The sequence below is a fragment of the Tamandua tetradactyla genome, chromosome 4, assembly GCF_023851605.1.
Source record: "Tamandua tetradactyla isolate mTamTet1 chromosome 4, mTamTet1.pri, whole genome shotgun sequence".
Taxonomy (NCBI): domain Eukaryota; kingdom Metazoa; phylum Chordata; class Mammalia; order Pilosa; family Myrmecophagidae; genus Tamandua; species Tamandua tetradactyla.
The window spans coordinates 180,355,380-180,376,428 of NC_135330.1; the positions used below are offsets into that span (position 1 = coordinate 180,355,380).

Consider the following 21,049-nt stretch of genomic DNA (forward strand, 5'->3'; position numbering starts at 1 on the left):
CTTGAAAGGAGACTAGCTAGCAAGTAGAAATGCCACAGTTTAAGGCAGAGCAATTTATATGAGAAGATAGCAAGCACAGGTTGGGGCTAAAAGGAAAACAGGTTGGAGACCCAAAGGAATCCCAGACTTGGGTCTGCTTCAGCCTTTACAACTGTTGTCAGCAGGCTGGCACCAACTCAGAAAGCATAAAAGTTTATTACCTTAATAGTAATGTAGTTTTTTAATGATTTGGACATTTTTTCTTCTTTGCCTTTAACATGCAAATGCCCTGAAATAAAAACAAAATCATTTATTCTGTATTGGATAGGAAGAAAGAGACTTTCATTCAAAAGAGGATAAGAAGTGCTAGGTATGTGCTTCTCAAACTTGACTCCTGAGCCACGGAGCTAAGCCTGCATTCCAACCTCACATTCGCTGTAAAATACTTAATATTTAAATTCGTGTTCTATAATCAGTGAATACCCATGCATATATTGATGTAAAAGATATTCCCCCTCCCCTCCCCCCAGCCTTCATTTTGACCCTTCAGGAACATGCATATGTTCGTCCACTGGTTTCAGGTGTATCATGAAACCATCATATGACACGGGTGCCACCGGCTTACTCAGGATTTAGACAACAGTGTACAACGGTGACATGACGGCAATAGTTCACCTTTCTTCACCTTTCTATAATTTAGAAACACTGTTCTATCTAAACACATGAAGAAATGATAAATCTCTCATTTTACAAACAAGGTAATAGGGCAATAAAGGCTTGTTTACAGTTGCTCAGAACTGAAGAGTCGAGCTTGCAGGTTGAGCAATCAGAGTATGATTAATTAGACTTTCTATTGCAATTTGCTTTCACAGATTTATCAAGACCTTAGTATCGCTTCCACCCCCTCCGCATATGAAAGATAGGGAAACCAGACCAATTTAAGGAACTCCTAAATTTGAGCCTAGAATTTTTTCTCAACTATAATTTTAAGAGATTTATTTCCATGGGAGGGCCTTTTTTGAAGAGAACATTCTTCTTTTTCTGACACTACTTAAAAAATAAGATTAATCCAAGGTCAGTTTTTCCTGAGAACTGGTTACAATGTGGCTTTCAAAAAGAAATAAAACTGGGGGTGCACAGGCAGCTCAGTGGTAGAATTCTTGCCTGCCATGCGGGAGACCCAGGTTCAATTCCCGGCCCATGCACTTTCCACCCCCTCACCCCCAACACACACACACACACACACACACACACACACCCAAGTTCAACAACTGGTGGTGCAATAAGGGGATGGTCACATGGAAAAAGAATGAAATGTGACCCCCACCACATAGCATTAAAAAAAAAAATGAAAGGAAACCGTAAAAATATAATTCTATGTAATTTTTTAAGCTGGGCAATATATGGAGAACAAGTCTAACTATTTAACTCTACCTCCCATTCATTTACTTCAGACAGAAAGTATTAATTCTCCTCTGTGTCAGGAGACTGTCATTTTTCAAGACAGAGTTAAAGTAATATCAATATGATGGCTACTGTCTTAAAATAAGTGGTAAAAGTCATAACAAGAAACAACAAAGAAAACCCTTCCCTTTCTCAAATTCAAAGGTGAACAAGATGTGCTGCTTTATATATATATATATATATATATATATATATATATATATATATATATATATATATATATATATATATATATAAAAAATACCTCATTATTAACCCACAGAGGTTGAAGTAGTTTGAGCATCAGTAATGCTGAGAGTTTTCTTCTGATGCCTTGAATTCACATGCTAAAGGACATACTGCATTTCATTTTCTAATCACAAATCACAACCCATTCAAGAGAATTAGTCATGGACAGTTAAAGCATCTGCAGAGGAAGGATGCTGTAACTTTTCAGACAGTTAGCATGGAGATAAGTATGACCGAGTCTGAGACAGAAGATACAAATCTCTTTGTTACTGAGATGCAGTAAAGAGACCCACAAATGACTTCTGCACCAGAAAGGCTCTGACCACATTTAGTTTGCTAAGGACAGAATTCAGAACCCCTCAGGTCAAAGGAGAATAGACTTCATTTGGCATGACTTCTAAAGTGTAGGCATCTGACTGCTGAAATACAGCGGGCTCTACCTCAAAGGGGGTGGCCAACCTACCCTTCCCACATGAACATCAGCTGAAAATAAAAGATAAGATAATATTTAGGGAATCATCTTATATTTAGGGAATCAACCTAGCAAGTTACATCATTAGTAGAAAATAAGCGGGTTTTGGGTACGGCTCGGCTGTACCCAGGGAAATGCAGTAGAATAGTAAAAATTGGCTCCTAAGTTCAAGACGTAACTATTCAGCCAGCTCTGTTTTTGCTTTATTCATTTATTTATTTATTTTATTTTATTTTTTGGCATGGGCAGGCACCAGGAATCAAACCCAGGTCTCCAGCACAGCAGGCAAGAATTCTGCCACTGAGCCACCATCGCACCGCCCTCTGCTTTATTTTCAGACAACTTGAAAGCATCATAGAAATGAGCTGATAATTTCAGAGAACTGAGATAAACAATCTTAGGGTGCTGTGAGGGAGGTACATGGTAATGGTCAGGATGGAATCCACTTCGGGGTCTCCAGGACTCCTAAGGAAAGCTTGGAGGTACAAAGGAACAAGTACACTAAGTGCACCATGGGGCCAGCAGCCTTATCTTTTTATTTTCACAAAGAAACTGCAATGAACCCTTGCTGCAGAATTTAAGCATCCTACTGCATGTTCTAAAACAAGAGTGTCTTTGTCACCTTACTGGTGACAACCTAATTTCCTTCATTCAAATATAATGCTATTTATAATTTACTATATTTTAAATATTGACTGTTTACATCCCCCAGTCAAATGCTATCTTTCTCTCAAATAGTTTAACTGCTCATTCCAAAAAGGTAGTAAAACTGGATAACTTCAGCCTCACAACCTTTATCAAAATTTGAACATATGAATCTTCTTGTGACTCAAAGGAAACTCCAAAATTGCTATGAAATACGGTATCACTTATTTCATAACGTTGTTTCCATTTCTGAGCACCGCTGTCTGGTGTGAATCAATTGTATTTTTTGAACAATGAAGAGGAGGCAGTGCTCTCAAAGGATGATAAGATATGTATGCTGACATTAAAAGCTTATAAATTATAGATAATTACTATTGCGTTATACTATTTTTAATTCCTCTTTAATAATTTTATCTGGAAAAAACATATAGAACAGGACTGCAGAACATTTTCCATATTCCAGTCTGCTGGCATTTCAGTTCCAAAAAAGATATACTGATTATTCCAAACCAAGGAAAATTCATGTCCAACTACTGAAGTTCAAAAGCAACTTAAGAGACAAATCTGTTTCTTAACCTACAGCTTATTTAGGCATTTCCAATTGTAGCTTTTCACCGATAAAGACAGAATTCAAATAGAATAAATTAATTTCAAGTCATTACTTACCAGAATGTAGAAAATAATTTCCCCATTGCTGGCACTGATGAAAGACTTCACACTGTGCAATTTCATTCTCATGATGTGGAAAAGCTAAATCCACCCCACCTGAATGGATATCCAATTGACTTCCAAACACCAAACTGCAAGACAGTGCAGTGGATTAATCTAATCAAATAACGTATTTCTTCAAGCCATATCTTATATTTAATCCTCCATCCTTTTTCATGCAATGAATAAAATAAATGGATCTTAATTTTAAATCAATTTGCATGGTAATTTAACTGACACAAATGAAAACTGATATTCTATTTTTCCTTCATCATAAAATCCCTAATTCAGAACTTTTCTTCCATGTAATGACTTAATTTTCTTTGTTCCAGATTCAATACATAGTTTTTTTTAGAAAGCTACAAAATTATCACCTTTTCTCACTTTCCCTAAGGAGAGTCTAGAGGGTTTCCTATTTTAACAAAAGAGATAGAATTATAAAATCATAAGGCTTTTCATTTGTCTTTTGAAAACTTAACTATTTACCAGGAGTCAAAGCAACACATTTTGGTTGTCAGCATTTCTGCTATAACTCTGTATTATGCATTCTTGAAAAACCTCATGTTCTCCGAAAGGGTGCATTAAAATTAACAGGATAGATGGAAAAGATAGATAGGCTGGGCTAGACCACTCAAAACCCATGCAACCCTCTCACTAGGGCACTAGCCAAAGCAAAATTTGAATTGTCCAGGTTGATGGGGTGGGGGTGGGGATGGGGGTTATCTGCTTCAAAAATGCAAAAACAAGGTGGAAATGCTGGCACTGCAAGAGGAAGCACAACCTCTACCAGCAGAGCTCAGCAAAGCTGGGATGCAGACGCTCATGAATTTCTTTAGAAATTAAAAAAAAAAAAAGCATTGGAAGGGTGCCACTTCCAATGGTCAAGCTGAGGTCATTTCCTATTGAACATTTTGACTCATCTGCCTCCTGTCACTTAGGAAAATCCAAATATCCACCGATCTAAGCTAAGTGGTGTTACAGAAATATGTTGTAGGACAACAGCACATATGATATTTTTTATCTTCAGTGATGGGGTTTAGAGTGTCCCTAAGAGTACCTGAAAGTCAAAATCTTATGAAGGATAAGACAGATATATTGGTCAACAGAATCAAATTGAGAGTTCAGAGACAGACCCTCACATCAATGGTCAATTGATTTTTGCCAAGGATGCAAAATCCACACAACTGGGACAGAATGGTCCCTTCAACAGGCGTGTTGGGAGAACTGAATCTCCATATGCAAAAGATGAAAAAGGACCCCTATTAAACACTTTACACAAAAATTAAAACAGATCAAAGGCCTAAATATAAGAACTGGGACCATAAAACTCCTAGAAGAAAATGTAGGGAAGTGTCTTCAAGACCTTGCGGTAGGTGGTGGTTTCTTAGACCTTACGTCCAAAGTACAAACAATGATAGAAAAAAATAGACAAATGGGACTTCCTCAGAATAAAAACTTCTGCGTTTCAAAGAAGTTTGTCAAGAAAGTGAAAAGGCAGCCTATGCACTGGAAGAAAATATTTGGAAACCACTTATACAGAATATATACAGAAATCCTAACAACTCAAACAATAAAAAGACAATCCCATTTAAAAAGTGGGCAAGAGGGCGGGCCGCGGTGGCTCAGCGGGCAAAGTGCTTGCCTGCTATGCCGGAGGACCTCGGTTCGATTCCCGGCCCCAGCCCATGTACCAAAAACGGAGAAACAGAATACAATAAAAACAAGAAAATGTTTAAAAGATGTTTCCCTTTCTTCCTTCCTTCCTTCCTTCTATCCTTCCTTCCTTCTCTCTGTCTTTCCTTAATAAAAAAACAAAAACAAAAACAAAAAAAAAAAAAAAAAAAAGTGGGCAAGAGACTTGAATCGACATTTTTCCAAAGAGGAAATACAAATGGCTAAAAAGCACATGAAAAGATATTAAACATCACTAGCTATTAGGAAAATGCAAATCAAAACCATAATGAATATCATTTCACACCCACTAGAATGATCACTATTCAAAAAACAGGATCTACAAGAACATTCTTATAGTTATAATATTAACTATTGGCCATTGTCTACAATGGGGTTCACTGTTCTAGTAATATATACACCCTAAGGTTTCCCCTTTTGACCACATTTACCTCTCTAGTTCAATGCTATTGATTACATTCACAACAATGCGAGTGTGCTACCACCACCACCATCCATTACCACAGCTTTACCATCAACCTAAGTAGAAATTCTGCACAAGTATCAGTTCTTCGTGCCTCATTCATGTTGCATGCATCAGTACTTCATTTCTTTTTATGTATGTATATACCACATTTTGTTATCAAAATGATGGATACTTGGGTTGCTTCCACCTTTTGGCATTTGCAAATAATGCCGCTATGAACATCGGTGTACAAGTATCTGTTTGAGTCCCTGCTTTCAATTCTTCTGGGTATATATCTGGTAGTAAGATTGCCAGATCATATGGTGATTTTATACTTAGCTTCTGGAGGAACTGCCAAACTGTCTTCCAAGTGGCTATACCAATTACATTGCCACTAGCAGTGAATGACAGTCCAATGGAAAGACATCCCAGGTTCATGGTCTTGAAGACTTAATATTGTTAAGATGGCAATACCCCCACAATTAAATTATAGAGTCAATACAATCCCTATTAAAATCCCAGCTGCCTTTTTTTTTCTTACAGAAATCAATAAGCTGATGCTAAATTCAAAAAGAAAGGCAGGAGACCCAGAATGACAAAAAAAAAGAAAAAGAAAAAACGAAACTGACGGACACATATTTTCCAATTTCTAAACTTATTACAAAGGGAGAACAATCAAAGCACTGTGGTACTGACATAAAGCTAGGCATCCAGACCAATGAAATAGAACTGAGAGTCCAGAAGGAAACCCTTATACCCACAGTCAACTGATTTTTAACCAGGTTGCCAAGACAGTTCAATGGAAAGAACAGTCTTTTCAACAAATGGTGCTGGGAAAACTGGATGTCCACATGCAAAAGAATGAGGTTGGTTAACTTATTCACACTATATACAAAAAAAATAATTCAAAATGTTTGACAGACCTAAATGTAAGAGCTAAAACGATAAAATTATTGGAAGAAAATATAGCAGCGAATCATAATGACCTTTGATTAGGCAAAGCCTTCTTAGATATGACAATAAAAACCCAAGTGACAAAAGAAAAAAATAGACAAAATGGACTTCATCAAAATTAAAAACTTTTGTGCTTCAAAGGGTATCATAGAGAAAATTATATCATAGAGAAAGTTAAATGACAACCCACAGAATGGGAGAAGATATTTGTAAATCATATCTCAGAAAAAGGACTTGTATCTGGAATGCATAAAAAACTCTTACAACTCAGTAATAAAAAGATAAATAATACAATTAAAGACTCAGCAAAGGGTCTAAATAGACATTTCTCCAAAGAAGAAAAACACATGAAAAGATGCTCATCATTAGACCTCAGGGAAATGCAAATCAAAACCATAATGAGATACCACTTCAAACTCACTAGGATGGCTATAATCAAAGAGACAGACAATAACAAATTTGGGAGGACATGGAGAAACTGAAACCCTCTACCCTTTCATGGAACATGAAACGGTCCTATCACTTTGAAAAACAATCTGGCAGTTCCTCAAAAGTTAAACGTCGATTGCCACAGGCCCTGGCGATTCCACTCCTAGGTATGGACAGGGATACAACCTTGAGAATCGAAAACATACCTCTACACAAAAGTTTATACACCAGTGTTCACAGAAGTATTATTCGTAACAATCACAAAAAAGTGGAAACAACCCAAATGCCCATCAACTGATGAAGGAATGAACTTCAATATATTCTCACAGTGGACTATTATTCAGCAATAAAAAAGGAATGAAGTACTGATACATGCTACAGTGGATGAACATTGAAAGCACTATGCTAAGTGAAAAATGCCAGCCACAAAGGACCACATACCATATGATTCTATTATAGGAAATATTCAGAATAGGCAACTCTATAGGGACAAAGCAGAATAGTGATTGCCAATGGCTAGGAAGTTGAAGGGAAATGAGAAGTGATTGTTTCTAGGTATGCAGTTTCTTTTTGGAGTGACAGAAATGTCCCACAATTGATCGTAGTAATGGCTGCACAATTCTATGAATATACTAAAAGCCACTGAATTGTACACTTTAAAAGAGTGAACTGTATGCTATGTGAATTATACCTGAACAAAAGCTGTTTTTTTTTTTTTTTAAAAAAAAAAAAAAAGGCTTTGAGAGGGGGGCAACAGTGGCTCAGTGACAGAGTTCTCGCCTGCCATGCCAGAGACCTGGGTTCAATTCCCGGTGCCTGCCCATGTAATTAAAAAAAAAAAAGCTTTGGAAACTAAAGAGACAAGTGAATGCTGCATGCTCCAGGACTTTCTTTTCCTTAGAGAACATTATTGGGACAACTGGTAAAATGTGAATATGGTCTGTAGATCAGCTAATAGTCTTATATTGGGTAATTTTCTGATTTTGATAATTGCATAGTGGCTAAATAAGAGTGCTTTAAGGAAAGACACACTGAAGTACACAGTTAAGGTCATCATGTTTGCAAATTATTCTCAAACAGTTTAGAAAAAAATAATACGTGTATGTACAGAAAGACAGAAAGAGGGCAATAAAGAAATATGGCAAAATGTTAATATTTAGGAAATATGGGTGAAGAGTACATGGGAATTCTTTTAATATCTTTGCAACCTTTCTAATGTCAAAATAAGAAAAGGTGTTTAAACAGTCAGGAAAATATACTGTATGGCTTAACGTAAGGTATCTGGTTAGTAGCATGGTTTTCTAAGAATCCTTTTTGATTACCAAATTCTTCTCAGTAAGAAACAAACTGATAGAAATTCATATACACACATATCAGTATATACATGCACATAAAGCTATTCACCCTGGATATTTTACATTAGTCTTTCATATAATCTATGCCTTGTATGTAATATCAGTAAGTTTGATGGTATTCCTTTTACAATAATAATTCAGTACAAATTAATAGGAGCAGAACCAGGACTTGCATGTGGCTGCTTCGACTCCCTAACTTTGAACCTCAACAAGAGAGTAAGGTCACACTCCAAAGAAAAATATGTATGATTGCAAACTGCAATTGAGCTGGCCTAAAATTCCTCTACCTTAAACATAGTCTCTCCTGGAAAAGTGTAACAGACCAGAAACTCCGTACTAACCACCCTCAGGCCTGAGGGAGGGGAGCCCATCTCACAGATGTGGAAACACGTCACTAAACATTACTTCAATCCAATGTATCTCTATCATTACTACACATCAGGACACGGCAGCCGATGGACCCAGAGGCAAAAAGGGGAACAGATGCAAGTTCATTTGCATATGAGGAGAACTAAACATTTCTAAGTCTGGTTTTCCATAATTATTCTTTTTAAAAAAAGGGGGGGAGCATAAAAAATTTAAAAATGAGTAGCCAACTTACCTCAGACCAAGAGTAAAGAAATATTACTCAATATAAAACCCTTTCTCGGCAGGCCATCTTATCATCGCTGACAAGGTTTCCGGGGCGCTGAGTCATTCAGTGCTTCCCTGAGTTAGGATCATGTCTTACGCCCATGTGGTAAATGTCATATCAAGAGAGGAGGCGCCACCCTTTTATCCTACAGCTGATTCACGTTGAATGATGTTTGGAAACTCTGTGAAGTGGGCAGGGACTACGAGGTACCAGAGACTCTGGCCTGAATTCATGTGGGAAGCAGCCACCCCCAATCTCTGCCAACTCCCAGTCCAGCCCTACTGCCAGGCCAGGCACACCCCAACTCTCCTCTTCACATGCCCTAAGGTTCTCCAGAGAAACAGAATCATCAAGAGATATTTGTAAATATAAAATTTATAAAAGTGTCTCATGTAACCATGGGGATTACGTGAGTCCGAGATCTGAGGGCAGGCTGTGAGTTGGCAGCTCCAATGGAGGTCCTCAATGAACTCTCAGGAGAAGCTGGCTGGTTGAAGCAGGAAGAGTGATTATCTTTTCTGAATCCTCCTTAAAAGCCTTCTAGCGATTAGATTAAGTGTCACTCATTGCAGAAGACACTCCCCTTAGCTGGTTTCAAATGTAATCAGCTGTGGATGCAGCCAGCATGGTCATGATTTAAGTTCATGAAATGTCCTCACAGCAACAAACAGGCCAGCGCTTGCCCAATCAGACAACTGGGCACCATCACCTGGCCAAGCTGACACATGAAGGTGACCATCACACCCTGCACTACAGCCAGTGGGCTACGGACAGGGCACCATGATGTTATTGGGAAGATCAAGGTGAGGAAGAGTCAGAGAGCAAGACTCCAAATCCACACTGGTCAACTTTGCTTTTTAATCAGAAATAATATCTTTTATACTAAGAAAAAAGCTTTACCAATCTCAGATGACTGCCCTACCACTTATGAGTTGTGAAACCTCGGGTACATTATTTGACCTCTCACAACCTTTTTCTCATCTGTAAAATCGTGATGACAAATTAACTCCCCCCTCTCTGGGAGTTGTTGAGAGCCTAAACTATTACATGTTATGGAGGTTGCTATTTAAGTGTATTTCTGGACACAGGACATATGTCCACACTTTGGCTCCTTCACCTGTGACAACAGGGATGATGCTGAGATGTGCAAGTTGCACAAATTAACATCCATGCAGCCCTAGCACACACTCGATGACTGTTCTGGTCAAGTTGAACAAAAGGCCATCAGACCTCCAGCCTTTTGCTTGCTTTATTTTCTGTTGGGGTAAGGACCTTTTTCCTTTATCTCCTCCTCTTAAAATTCCTTCTCCAAGTCATCTTCTTTGGTAAGACCTTCCCTGCAATCACAATCTAAGGTAATCACTCTTCTTGTATCCTCAAAGAAGCTTTCCATATATGTACTGCACAATGTCCGTTGCCTTCCTTTTGGCTTTACCAAGTCACTGCTGTAATAAAGATAAGGCAGCCTACAGCTCACTGCTTTAAGGTCTCATGGGCACTGCCCACCATCATATGATCCTCTCTCCTGCCCACTTGATCCATGCCATTTGGCTTTCCTAGAATGTAATTTTCACATGCTCATGCTCTCTCTTGCCTGCTTATGCTATTGCCCATTCAAGAGAAAAAGACATTTATATCCTATGTGCTGGTATCTTTTACCTTCTCAGGATACTGTCCAAGGCTATAAATCTAACCAATAACAGAATTCACCATTACTCTCTGTGCCAGCATGCAAGAAGCCCATCTAATGAGCCATAGCTGTTCTTCACTGAGCTAATGGAACTTATCAAAACCATAAAACTGAGTCATGTGAAGATTTTCACTTAGGAACAGCATCTTCTCTACTCTCAATTTCTCTTTGGCCACATTCTAAGAGTCAGGCAGACTTGGACCCAGGCACAGCATGAGGCAGAATCACAGTGTTGAGTCCTAGGAGAGCCAAGAAGACTAGCCAAGAAAGAAGATGCTTACCCTGTGACTCAGATCATCCATACTGTACTTTTATTGTCTCCTTTCTTGCTTCCTGCTTAAGATAATAACTAGTTTTTCCTCTTAAGCAAATGAATAATTACCTTATTTTCAGCAAACAAGGATAGGCTAAATTGGTGTGATCTGTGGAAGGAAAGGAGCAGGAGACAGTTGGGACTCAGACGCTGTTTCTGAGGAAGGGAGCCGCATGCTCCTGACTCATTCATTCGAAGCAGTCCTAGATGGAGATGCTGTCCTATGACTCGTCAAGAATCACAAATGCAGGAGACTTACAGGAAGATGGTGCAGTAGGGAGCTCCAGGACTCCTTAAAAAAAGCTAGTGGAAACAACAGTTCTGGGGGCTGCAGAGGCCCGGAGGGTATTGACTTGGAAGAGTAGGAAGAAGCAGCTGAGAAACTGTAGTAAAGAACTGTAACTTGCTCCGCAGCAGCTGCTGGCGACCATCTCCAAGCCTCAAGGTGGGCTATGCTGGCAACCATCTCCAAGTCTCGATGCCTGCCTGGCTGCTGTGGATAAAGAGGGACTTGGAAGTTCTTTTTCTCTAGGAACCGGGTGGGGCATGGCTGAACACTGATCACAGCTTTTGATCAGTGAATTTGGATCACTGGGTCCCTGCTCTGAATTGCTGTTTTGCTCTCCCTAGGGAGGGACTGCCCATGGTCACTGTTTCAACCCTGCCCTGGATGAGAGCAGAGAAGGTAGAGGTTTAAAGACACAGTTTCTCCTTAGGGCTGAGGGCATGCTTGCTGAAGAGCACCAACAGCTAAGCAGGCCAGGAAAGCACAGCTTCAGGGAGTCATCGAAAAGGCATCTGGCATCTTTCCTAACTCTCTCCCCTGGGCTCTTTGGAGTAGCTCTGCGCTCTAATGCCTCATGGGTTGTTGCCTTGCTTTGGCTGGAAAATACTGACCTAGGAAAGTTCACTCTGAGGTGACCCTCCTCCCAGAATTTGCAGTCTAGGAAAAAGCAGATAGAGGCAATGAAAGGAGTGGAAAAAAAAAAACAAACCAAAAAACAAATAAACAGAGGCAAAAGAAAAACAAACAGATTAAGATTCCTGGAGAAGAAACAGAGGAACAGAAGCTCTATCCTAGGGGTAAAACAATTGCACAAAAAGTATAATCTTGAAAACTGTATCCTATATCCAGGACAAGAATCAAGTGAAAAAAGAGCTGGAAACATCTAATCAGTTAAAGATGGGCAATTCTAAAGGTCTAGAAAAAGTTGAACCAAGTGTCAAAGAAGAGCCTTAACACAAAGCCAATCAACAATAAAACCTTAGGTAAGAGAGAGAAACTGACCTTCAGAGTAAACTTACCAAGATAATCAAAGGCCTAGACATCACCAAAAAATCACAAGCTCTACTAAGAAACAGGAAGATATGTCCCAATTAAAGGAACAAATAAAAATTATTTCTCTGACCATAATGGAATGAAGCTGGAAATCAGTAACAGGAAGAAAACTGGAAAATTCACAAATATATGGAAGTTAAGCATCACACTTAAACGATCAGAGGGTCAAAGAAGAAACTGCAAGAGAATTCAGTACATATCTCAAGATGAATGAAAATGAGAATACATCACATCAAAACTTATGGGATGCAGAGAAGGCAGTGCTCTGAGGGAAATTTACAACCCTAAAACCTACATTAAAGAAGAAGAGAGGAGTGCAAGGGTAGTTCAGTGGTAGAATTCTCACCTGCCATGTGGGAGACCCAGGTTTGATTCCCAGCCCATGCACTTCCCCAAACAAACAAAAAGTCAATAAATGGTGCTGAAATAACAGGATACTCACATGGAAAAACAATGAACTGTGAACCCCATCATACACATTAAAAAAGAAAAAGTAAAGCCAAAATCAGTGACCTAACAGCACACCTGGATGGAGAAGAACAGCCAAGCAGAAGGGAATAAATAACAAAGGTTAGAGCAGAAATAAATGAAATTGAGAATTTAAAACAAAACAAAACAATAGAATTAACAAAACCAAAAATTGGTTCTTTGAGAAGACCAATGAAATTGACAAACCCTTACTTAGCTAGACAGGCAAAGAAAAAAAAGAGAGAAGATGCAAATAAATAAAATAAAAAACAAGAGGGAGAACGTTATTCCTGACTCCTTTGAGGATTTTTTGCATCTGTACTCATAGTAACTGGTCTGTAATTTTTTCTTGTAGTAGCTTAATCTGGCTTTGATGTTAGGGTGATGAATGAGCTGGGACTCAACATCAAGGGACTGAGAAAACCTTCTTGACCAAAAGGGGGAAGAGAGAAATGAGACAAAATAAAGTGTAACTGGCTGAGAGATTTCAAATAGGGTTGAGAGGTTATCCTGGAGGTTACTCTGACATATCATATAGATATACCCTTTTTAGTTTAAGGTGTGTTAGAGAGGCTAAAGGGAAGTGCCTGAAACTGTAGAGCTGTGTTCCAGTGGATATGTTTCTTTAAGATGATTGTATAATGATATAGCTTTCACAATGTGACTGTGTGATTGTGAAAACCTTGTGTCTGATGCTCCTTCTATCTACAGTATGAACAGAGGAGTAAAAAATATGGATTAAAAATAAATAAATAAATAGGGGGAACAAATGTTAAAATACATTGGGTAGAGGGAAATACTAGTGGTCAATGAGAGAGAGGGGTAAGGGGTATGGTATGTATGAATTTTTCTTTTTATTGCTTTTTTCTGGAGTGATGTAAATGTTCTGAGAAATGATCATGGTGATGAATATACAAGTATGTGATGACATTGTGAGCCACTGATTGCACACCAAGTATGGAATGCTCATATGCTAAGAATGTTCATGTTTGTATACTGACTGGTTTTACTGATAAAAATTTAAAAAAAAAGATCTTGTGGTAGGCAGCCGTTTCTTAGACCCTAAACCAAAGCACAAACAATGACAAAAAAAAAAAAACAGACATATAGGACCGCCTCAGAATTAAATACTTTTGTGCTTCAAAGAACTTTGTCAAGAGAGTGAAAAGGCAGCCTACTCAATGGAAGAAAATATTTGGAAAGCACATATCCAATAAGATTTGATATCCACTATATATAAAGAAATCTTACAACTCAGCAATTAAGAAACAACCCAATTATAAAATGGGCAAATGACTTGAATAGACACTTTCCCCAAGAGGAAATACAACTGGCTAACAAGCACAGGAAAAGAAGCTTAATATTACTAGCTATTAGGGAAATGCAAATCAAAACCACAATGAGATATCATTTCATATCTACCAGAATGGCCACTGTTAAAAAGAGAGATAAGAAACTACAAGTGTTGGAGAGGTTGTAGAGAAATAGGGACTCGTGTTCACTACTGGTGGGAATGTAAAATGGTGTAGTCACAGTGGTAGACAGTTTGGCAGCTCCTCAGAAAGCTAGGCATAGAACTGTCATATGATCTGGCAATCCCGCTACTAGATGTATGTGCAGAAGAAGTGAAAGCGGGGTCTCAAACAGATTATTTGCACACCGATGAATACTAGCGCCATGATTCACAATAGCCAAAAGATGGAAGCAACCCAAGTGTCCATCAAAAGTTGAATGGATAAACAAAATGTGGTATATACATACAATGGAATATTATTCAGTCATAAAAAGGAATGGAATCTTGATACACACAACAAGATAGCCTGATACACGCGACAAGATAGATGAACCTTAAGGACATTATGTTGAGTGAAATAAGCCAGACAAGAAAGGACAAATATTGTATGATTTCACTGACATGGACTATTTATAATAAGCAAACTCAAAGTCAGAATCTATAGGTTCCTAGGGGACAAACAGGATAGGGAATGGGGAGCTGATGATCAGTTTGGGCAGAATTTCTATTTAGACTGTAAGTGTCTGGCAATGCAGAGTGGTGATGGTAGCATGTTATAGTGAGTGTAATTAACAGCACTGAATTATGACTGTGGACGTGACTGAAAGGGGAAGTTTTGGGTCATGCATATTACTAGAAGGAAAGTCAGGCGACAAAACAGGGGTCTGTATATCACAGTGAACCCTGCTGTGGACAATGGACTGTGGTTAACAGTACAAATGTAAGAATGTTCCCTCATGAATTGTAACAAATGTACATAACTATTACAAAGTGTTAAAAATAGGGTGTATATGTGGGAAAAAACATAACTAATGTCAACTACAGACTATAGTAAATACTTTTTTTTTTTTTACTTTTTTATTGTATAGTATAACATATATACAAAGCAAAGAAAGAAAAAAGCAATAGTTTTCAAAGCACTCTTCAACAAGTAGTTACAGGACAGATCCCAGAGTTTGTTATGGGTTATCATATGATCCTCTCAGATTTTTCCTTCTAGCCACTCCAGAATATAGGAGGCTAGAGGGCTTAAATATTTTTTTATCATCATAATCGACTTATTTTCCTACTTTTTTGTGAAAAATGACATATACAAAAAAGCTATAAATTTCAAAGCACAGCACCACAATTAGTTGTAAAACATATTTCAGGGTTTTACATTGGTTACAATTCCACAATTTTAGGTTTTTACTTCTAGCTGTCCTAAAATACTGGAGAATAAGAGATATCAATTTAATGATTCAGCATTCATATTCATTTGTTAAGTCCTATATTCTAGGTCTAGCTCGACCATCACCTTTGATCTTTCCATCATTCTCTTTAGGGTTGTTTGCGCTATGACAGTCCTAAATTTTTCATATTGGAAGGGTCTGTCACTAATATGGGGTAGGGAGATGGAACCATCTGATGTTCTGGAGAGGCTGGGCTAGGCTTCAGGACTTAACTGAACCAGGGACCCATCTGGAGCTTGTAGGTTTCTGTCAAGTTACTCTAGTGCCTGGAACTCTTGTGGAATCTTATATATTGCCCCAGGTGTTCTTTAGGATTGGCTGGAATGGTCCTGGTTGGGGATTGGCAGGTTATGATAGGTAGCAAGGTCTAATTGAAGCTTGTGTAAGAGCAACCTCCAGAGCAGCCTCTCAACTCTATCTGGACTCTCTCTGCCACTGATACTTTATTAGTTACACTTCTTTTCCCCCTTTTGGCCAAGATGGAATTGGTAATCTCACAGTGCCAGGTCTGGATTCATCCCTGGAGTCATCTCCCACGTTGCCAAGGAGACTTTCACCCATGGATGTCATGTCCCACGCAGGGGGGAGGGCAATGATTTCACTTGCAGAGTTGGGCTTAGAGAGACTGAGGCCACATCTGAGCAACAACAGAGGTCCTCCAGAATAACTCTTAGGCATGTCTATAGGTAGTCTAAGTTTCTCCGCTACCTACATAAGCTTCAGAAGAGCAAGCCTTATGATCACAGACATGGCCTATTGATTTGGGAGTCCCTAAAGTTTGATACAGTATCACAAGATTCCCTGATGGTAAGGTTTAATAGTTCCATATTCTTTCTTCCATCCTTCAGGGGACTTTGCCAATACTTTTGATTATCTGCTTAACATACTCTAGGATATATCCAGGCATTACAATAATCTACATAGGATTAAAGGACCTCTTATTCTGTGCTCTCTGTGTTTCAATTGAACAGTAATATTTTAATATTATTTTATCAATCATAAAGGAACTACACTAATGCAAAGTGTGGAACAATGGGGGATATTTGGGATTGTTGTATTTTTTACATGAATTTTCTGTAAACCTACAATTTCTTTAATTAAAAAAACTGCAATGTTTTCAAAGCCACATGAAACATTATGCTAAGTGAAAGAAACCAGACACAATGTACTGTATTTATATGATTCCATTTCTATAAAATATAAATATAAATACATTTATGGAGTTAGAATTAAGTTAGTCACTATTTAGGGCTGGGGAAGGATAGAAGGATTGAGAGGTGACTGCCAAGGGATATGGGTTTTTTGTTTTTGGAATTATCAAAATGTTTTAAAATTGATTGTAGTGATGAATGCACCACTGTGTAATTATACTAAAAGCCACAGATTGTACAATTTAGATTGTACAGTATGTGAATATATCTCAATAAAAATGCTTTAAAGAAAAAAAAAGAATCACCTGTATGAATGTCAAACTCCCTCCTCAAACTCTTAGGTAAGGAATACTGTCATATTTGACACCTAGCAATCCAGGAGGAAAGTCCAATTAAAACATTTGAGAAATTGAATAGAACACCCTTCAATACAACCAAGATGTGGGTACTTATGTACTAAGCACTGTGCCAGGCTCTAGGTGGGAGGCTGGGGGTGGTACAGAGGGAGAGAGGAAAGGACTGGACAAAGAAGTTGAAAACAACACACTTCCTGCCCTCCAGGAGCTTACAGTTTAATGGCTTCAAAATAATATGGCTCAGAGAAGGGCTCAGAGAGAAGGATGTTCAAGAAAGTGAGGAGAGCAAAGAAAGAGGTCTCTGCCCAGCCCAGTGATACTCTGTTGAGCCTTGAAAAACAGACAGGAGCCATTTAGCAATGAGAAGACATTCCCAGAGGTGTAACAGCATGAGCAGAAACAGATGGACGGGGTGGAGGGGACCACAGGAGTTCAGTATTGCCAGAGTATAGGTTCAAAGCAGAAGTAGTGAGAAAGGAAGCTGGAACATTTGTTAAGGGGCCATGCCAGAAAGAACAAGCTAAGGCACATGCACTTCATGCTACAGATGACAAGAAGCTCTGTGACAGTTTAAGCAGGACAGTTACTGCTCAAGTTTGTATTTTGGTGTTGTCCCGATGGCAGTATGAAGTCTGAACAGGAGAGAGGTCCTTTAAGAGAGTATTGTAATAGTTGTGATGCAGGCTGAAGGAACCCAGACCAGCAGAACTGAGTACAGACAAGAGGGAGGAGAGATTGAGTAAATCTGTCATAGTGGGGGCAGAAGGGACACAAAAAACCATCAGCTAGACTAATCGACCAGTTGGACACAGGTGAGGAGAGGGTCTAGATAGTGCTGCCCAATACCTTTCTGCGATGATGGAAATGTTCTATAGCCACACTGTCCAGTTTGGTAGTCACTGCACATGTGTAGTTACTGAGCAATGAAATGTGGCTAGTGTGTCTGAGGGACTAAGTTTTACATATTTTTAATTTAAGTTTAAACTGCCATGTGTGAGTAAAGGCTACTACAATGGACAGCACATCTCCAGAGTTTCTTTCAAATTCTGTTTCGAGTGACTAGGTAGATATTACCTAAGATAGGGAATAAGAGAAAAGGGACAAGTATGGGAGAAGGTAAAGGTGAAGTTAGCTTTAGTGATATTGATTTTGAGGTGCCTTTGCAGCATCCAGTTGTCTTTGCCCAGCAGGCAGCTGGACCCACAAGTCAGAGGATCGGCCAGGTAAAAACGTGACAGTTAAAACCAAGGAAAGAAGGATAACAAGGAAGAACGTAGGAAAAGGGGAATTTGGCCAGGGAGGGATGATATTTAAGGGATACTCAAAAGAGAAGAGCACAAAGGAGATGGAGGTTCATAGAAGATGTAGAAAAGCAGAAGAAAATTGTTCCAAAGAAGCCAAGGAGAGCAGAGTTTCCAGGAGGAGGAAGTATTAGGTCCAGCCTGGGGACTGCACAGGACTGAGTAGCATCCTGTGACTGGGCACTGACTGTGAGGTCACTGGTGGCCCAGGGAGAGCAGGTTCAGTAGGGATGAGTGGGGATGAAAGCAGATGACGGAGAAAAGCGGAGAGAAGAGGCTACTTCTCCAAGAAGCTTCACTGAGAAAAGAAGGCAAACAAGATGGTAGCTTGTTTGGACCATAAAACAGGATCTTTGACTGGAGATTAATACAGAAAAGTCTTATGTAAACTTGTTGCCTGAGATGAAAAAGCTGGTAGAAAGGGATTGGTTGAAGATTCAGGAGTCAGAAAAGTGAAAACCGATGGGGGCTGCTGGACAGGATTTGATAAAGAACCAGCTTTGGGGTGGTAGTAAGGATGTAGGGGAGGCACAAGAGCCGGTCTGTTGATTGACAGACTAGGTAAAAATAAGGTCATTGAATAGTCATCTGTCCTTGAGAAGTGCCTGAGAATTCTGTATATCAAAGGAGGTCCTGCTCTATGCGCATACTCAAGCTGCTGGGTGCAGCTGGAGGACGGAGTCATTCTGGTGACACTCTGTGCTCCTGGACAAACATTTTCCAAAACCCAGCACACAATGGCAATGAAGATAAACAGGGAATGTGCAGGTATGTGTTAGGAAACCAAGACTTGAGCAACTAAAGCAGCCATTTCTGCTAAAAAGAGGAAGGGCCGATGTATGGAAATAAAAATGTGTCATGGATTTCGTTGTTTTACTTCTTATGGCTAGTCATACTCTAGGGCTAATTTTTCTTCTATTTCATTGCACTGGTTCTTAGACTAAACTTGCTTACATCTACACCCTCTGCTGACGAAATCATGCACTGCTTGAACTTTAACACAAATATATAATGCACAAAGCATTCAGAAAAACCGTACCTAGATATGGTAGAACATTCAGTATGCCAGCCAGGTCTTCCATTTCCCCAGGGAGATGCCCAAAAGATCTCCTGGGGTTTAGCTGCCTTCCACAGGGCAAAATCTTTGGCATATCGTTTGTCAGAATCAGCTGCCAAAAGAAAAAAAAAGGGTTAATTAGCAGGGTAAAAGTTAAAAGAAGCAAATAACACTTCTTTTATGAAACTGAGAAGACAACAAACATTCCAAAAATTCTATTCCCTCTTTTAAGTAACTTCACATTACTCATTCATATAGTTTTCTCTTTCCCCACATGATAGATGGAATTACTACCAAATACTTCTATCTGAAATGTGCCAGAAGCAAGAGGTATAGCAACAGTAAGAGCCAGTTTCAGTAAATTAAATAAATAAGCAAAGATTTCAAATGCACACCAAGTGATGCCTGCCTCTGAGGGATGTACTAAACTGAGTATTCTCATTTTTCCTTATTCTATGGTGTGAGAAAGGTTATACTGATCTATAACTGTGAACTGCAGTGTGAGTTTTCTAAATGAGATAATAATCATATGTAGTAAAGGGATTACCAAAAGGTATTAATCACATTCAAAGCAAAAAAACAAAAGGTCTCAGAAGAGGAAGGTTAAAGAGCTGCTAAAATTTATACAATGACTGAATATTGGGTTCAAGCCACAAATAAAGATTAAATAAAATTTAGGACCTTGTCTACCTTTTAGGACGTATTACACCCAGTCTTTAAAGGGGTTTCCCATCCCCATAAGAGAATAGTATACTATTTCTCTTTATAGTTTAAATGTTGGTTGTTCAGATTCAAGGCAATTCTGCTCAACTGTTAATGAGCTGATCATCCCTATCTTAGCTGTCGCATACACAGTGACGGAAAGGAAGTAACAGAAACCAGGAAGGTCAGATCAGCACCGTCATGAGCAAGCCCTGCCTTCCAGGTGCACAGGCTAGTGCCCAAGGCAAACAAGTAAATCAATATTCCCAAAGACTAAGCACAGAACATAAGTTATACTTACCTGACTCCCCCCCCCCCACACACACACAAGGCAAGGCTTCACAGAGGCAGATACCAGAGCAAAGTTCTGAAGAATGGAACAGAAACCAGGCAAATGGAAGAGAAAAGCAAGCATTCCGGGTGGGAGGGGCGGCATGAGTGGGAACAAAGAGAAGCGAAAGTGTTGGGTGTGATAAGAAATGCATCACCCATAGGAATGTGATTTTAACACAGAACCACATTTCCTACAGTACATTCTACTTTCCACATTTCTAAGTGTGGAACATGATTTCCCTTCCCTACTGGCAGGATTAGGATGTATGCACAGAGTATCAAGCTAGTCCTTTGAAGTGCTGCTCACACAAGGTGATTTACTTTTCCTGGGAATGTTCAAGGCTGGAACTGCTCTGTAGGGATTGTCTTTGAATAGTCTCAATGAAAGTAATCACCCTTGACAAGGAAGATATGCTTGCAGGGCCCTGTTAAAGGGAAGAAAAGGAAATGACTGAGGTTCAGTGTCAGGCCACTGTGAAGCCCTCTGCCCCTGGGCCAGGCTGCCTTGTATTCACCAAAATCGACTTCCCAGGTGGAAGAGGAGGGACAAGCAGCATGTGCCCAGCGCCTTCCCGGACACCTTTCTCAC

The 21,049-nt window shown here is 39.2% G+C and overlaps 1 protein-coding gene across 3 annotated transcripts in view; it reads right to left on the reverse strand.

Moving 5' to 3' along the window:
• The window catches only part of CARS2 (cysteinyl-tRNA synthetase 2, mitochondrial), a 94,186-nt gene that overhangs the window by 46,885 nt on the left and 26,252 nt on the right, over positions 1 to 21,049 (reverse strand). For all 3 annotated transcript variants that reach the window (XM_077158682.1, XM_077158681.1, XM_077158680.1), the window contains 3 exons: positions 19,408 to 19,537; positions 3,455 to 3,588; positions 201 to 268 (listed from right to left, as the gene is read on the reverse strand). In XM_077158682.1, the coding sequence (XP_077014797.1) occupies positions 201 to 268; positions 3,455 to 3,588; positions 19,408 to 19,537 (332 nt within the window). The remainder of the gene's footprint in view (positions 1 to 200; positions 269 to 3,454; positions 3,589 to 19,407; positions 19,538 to 21,049) is intronic.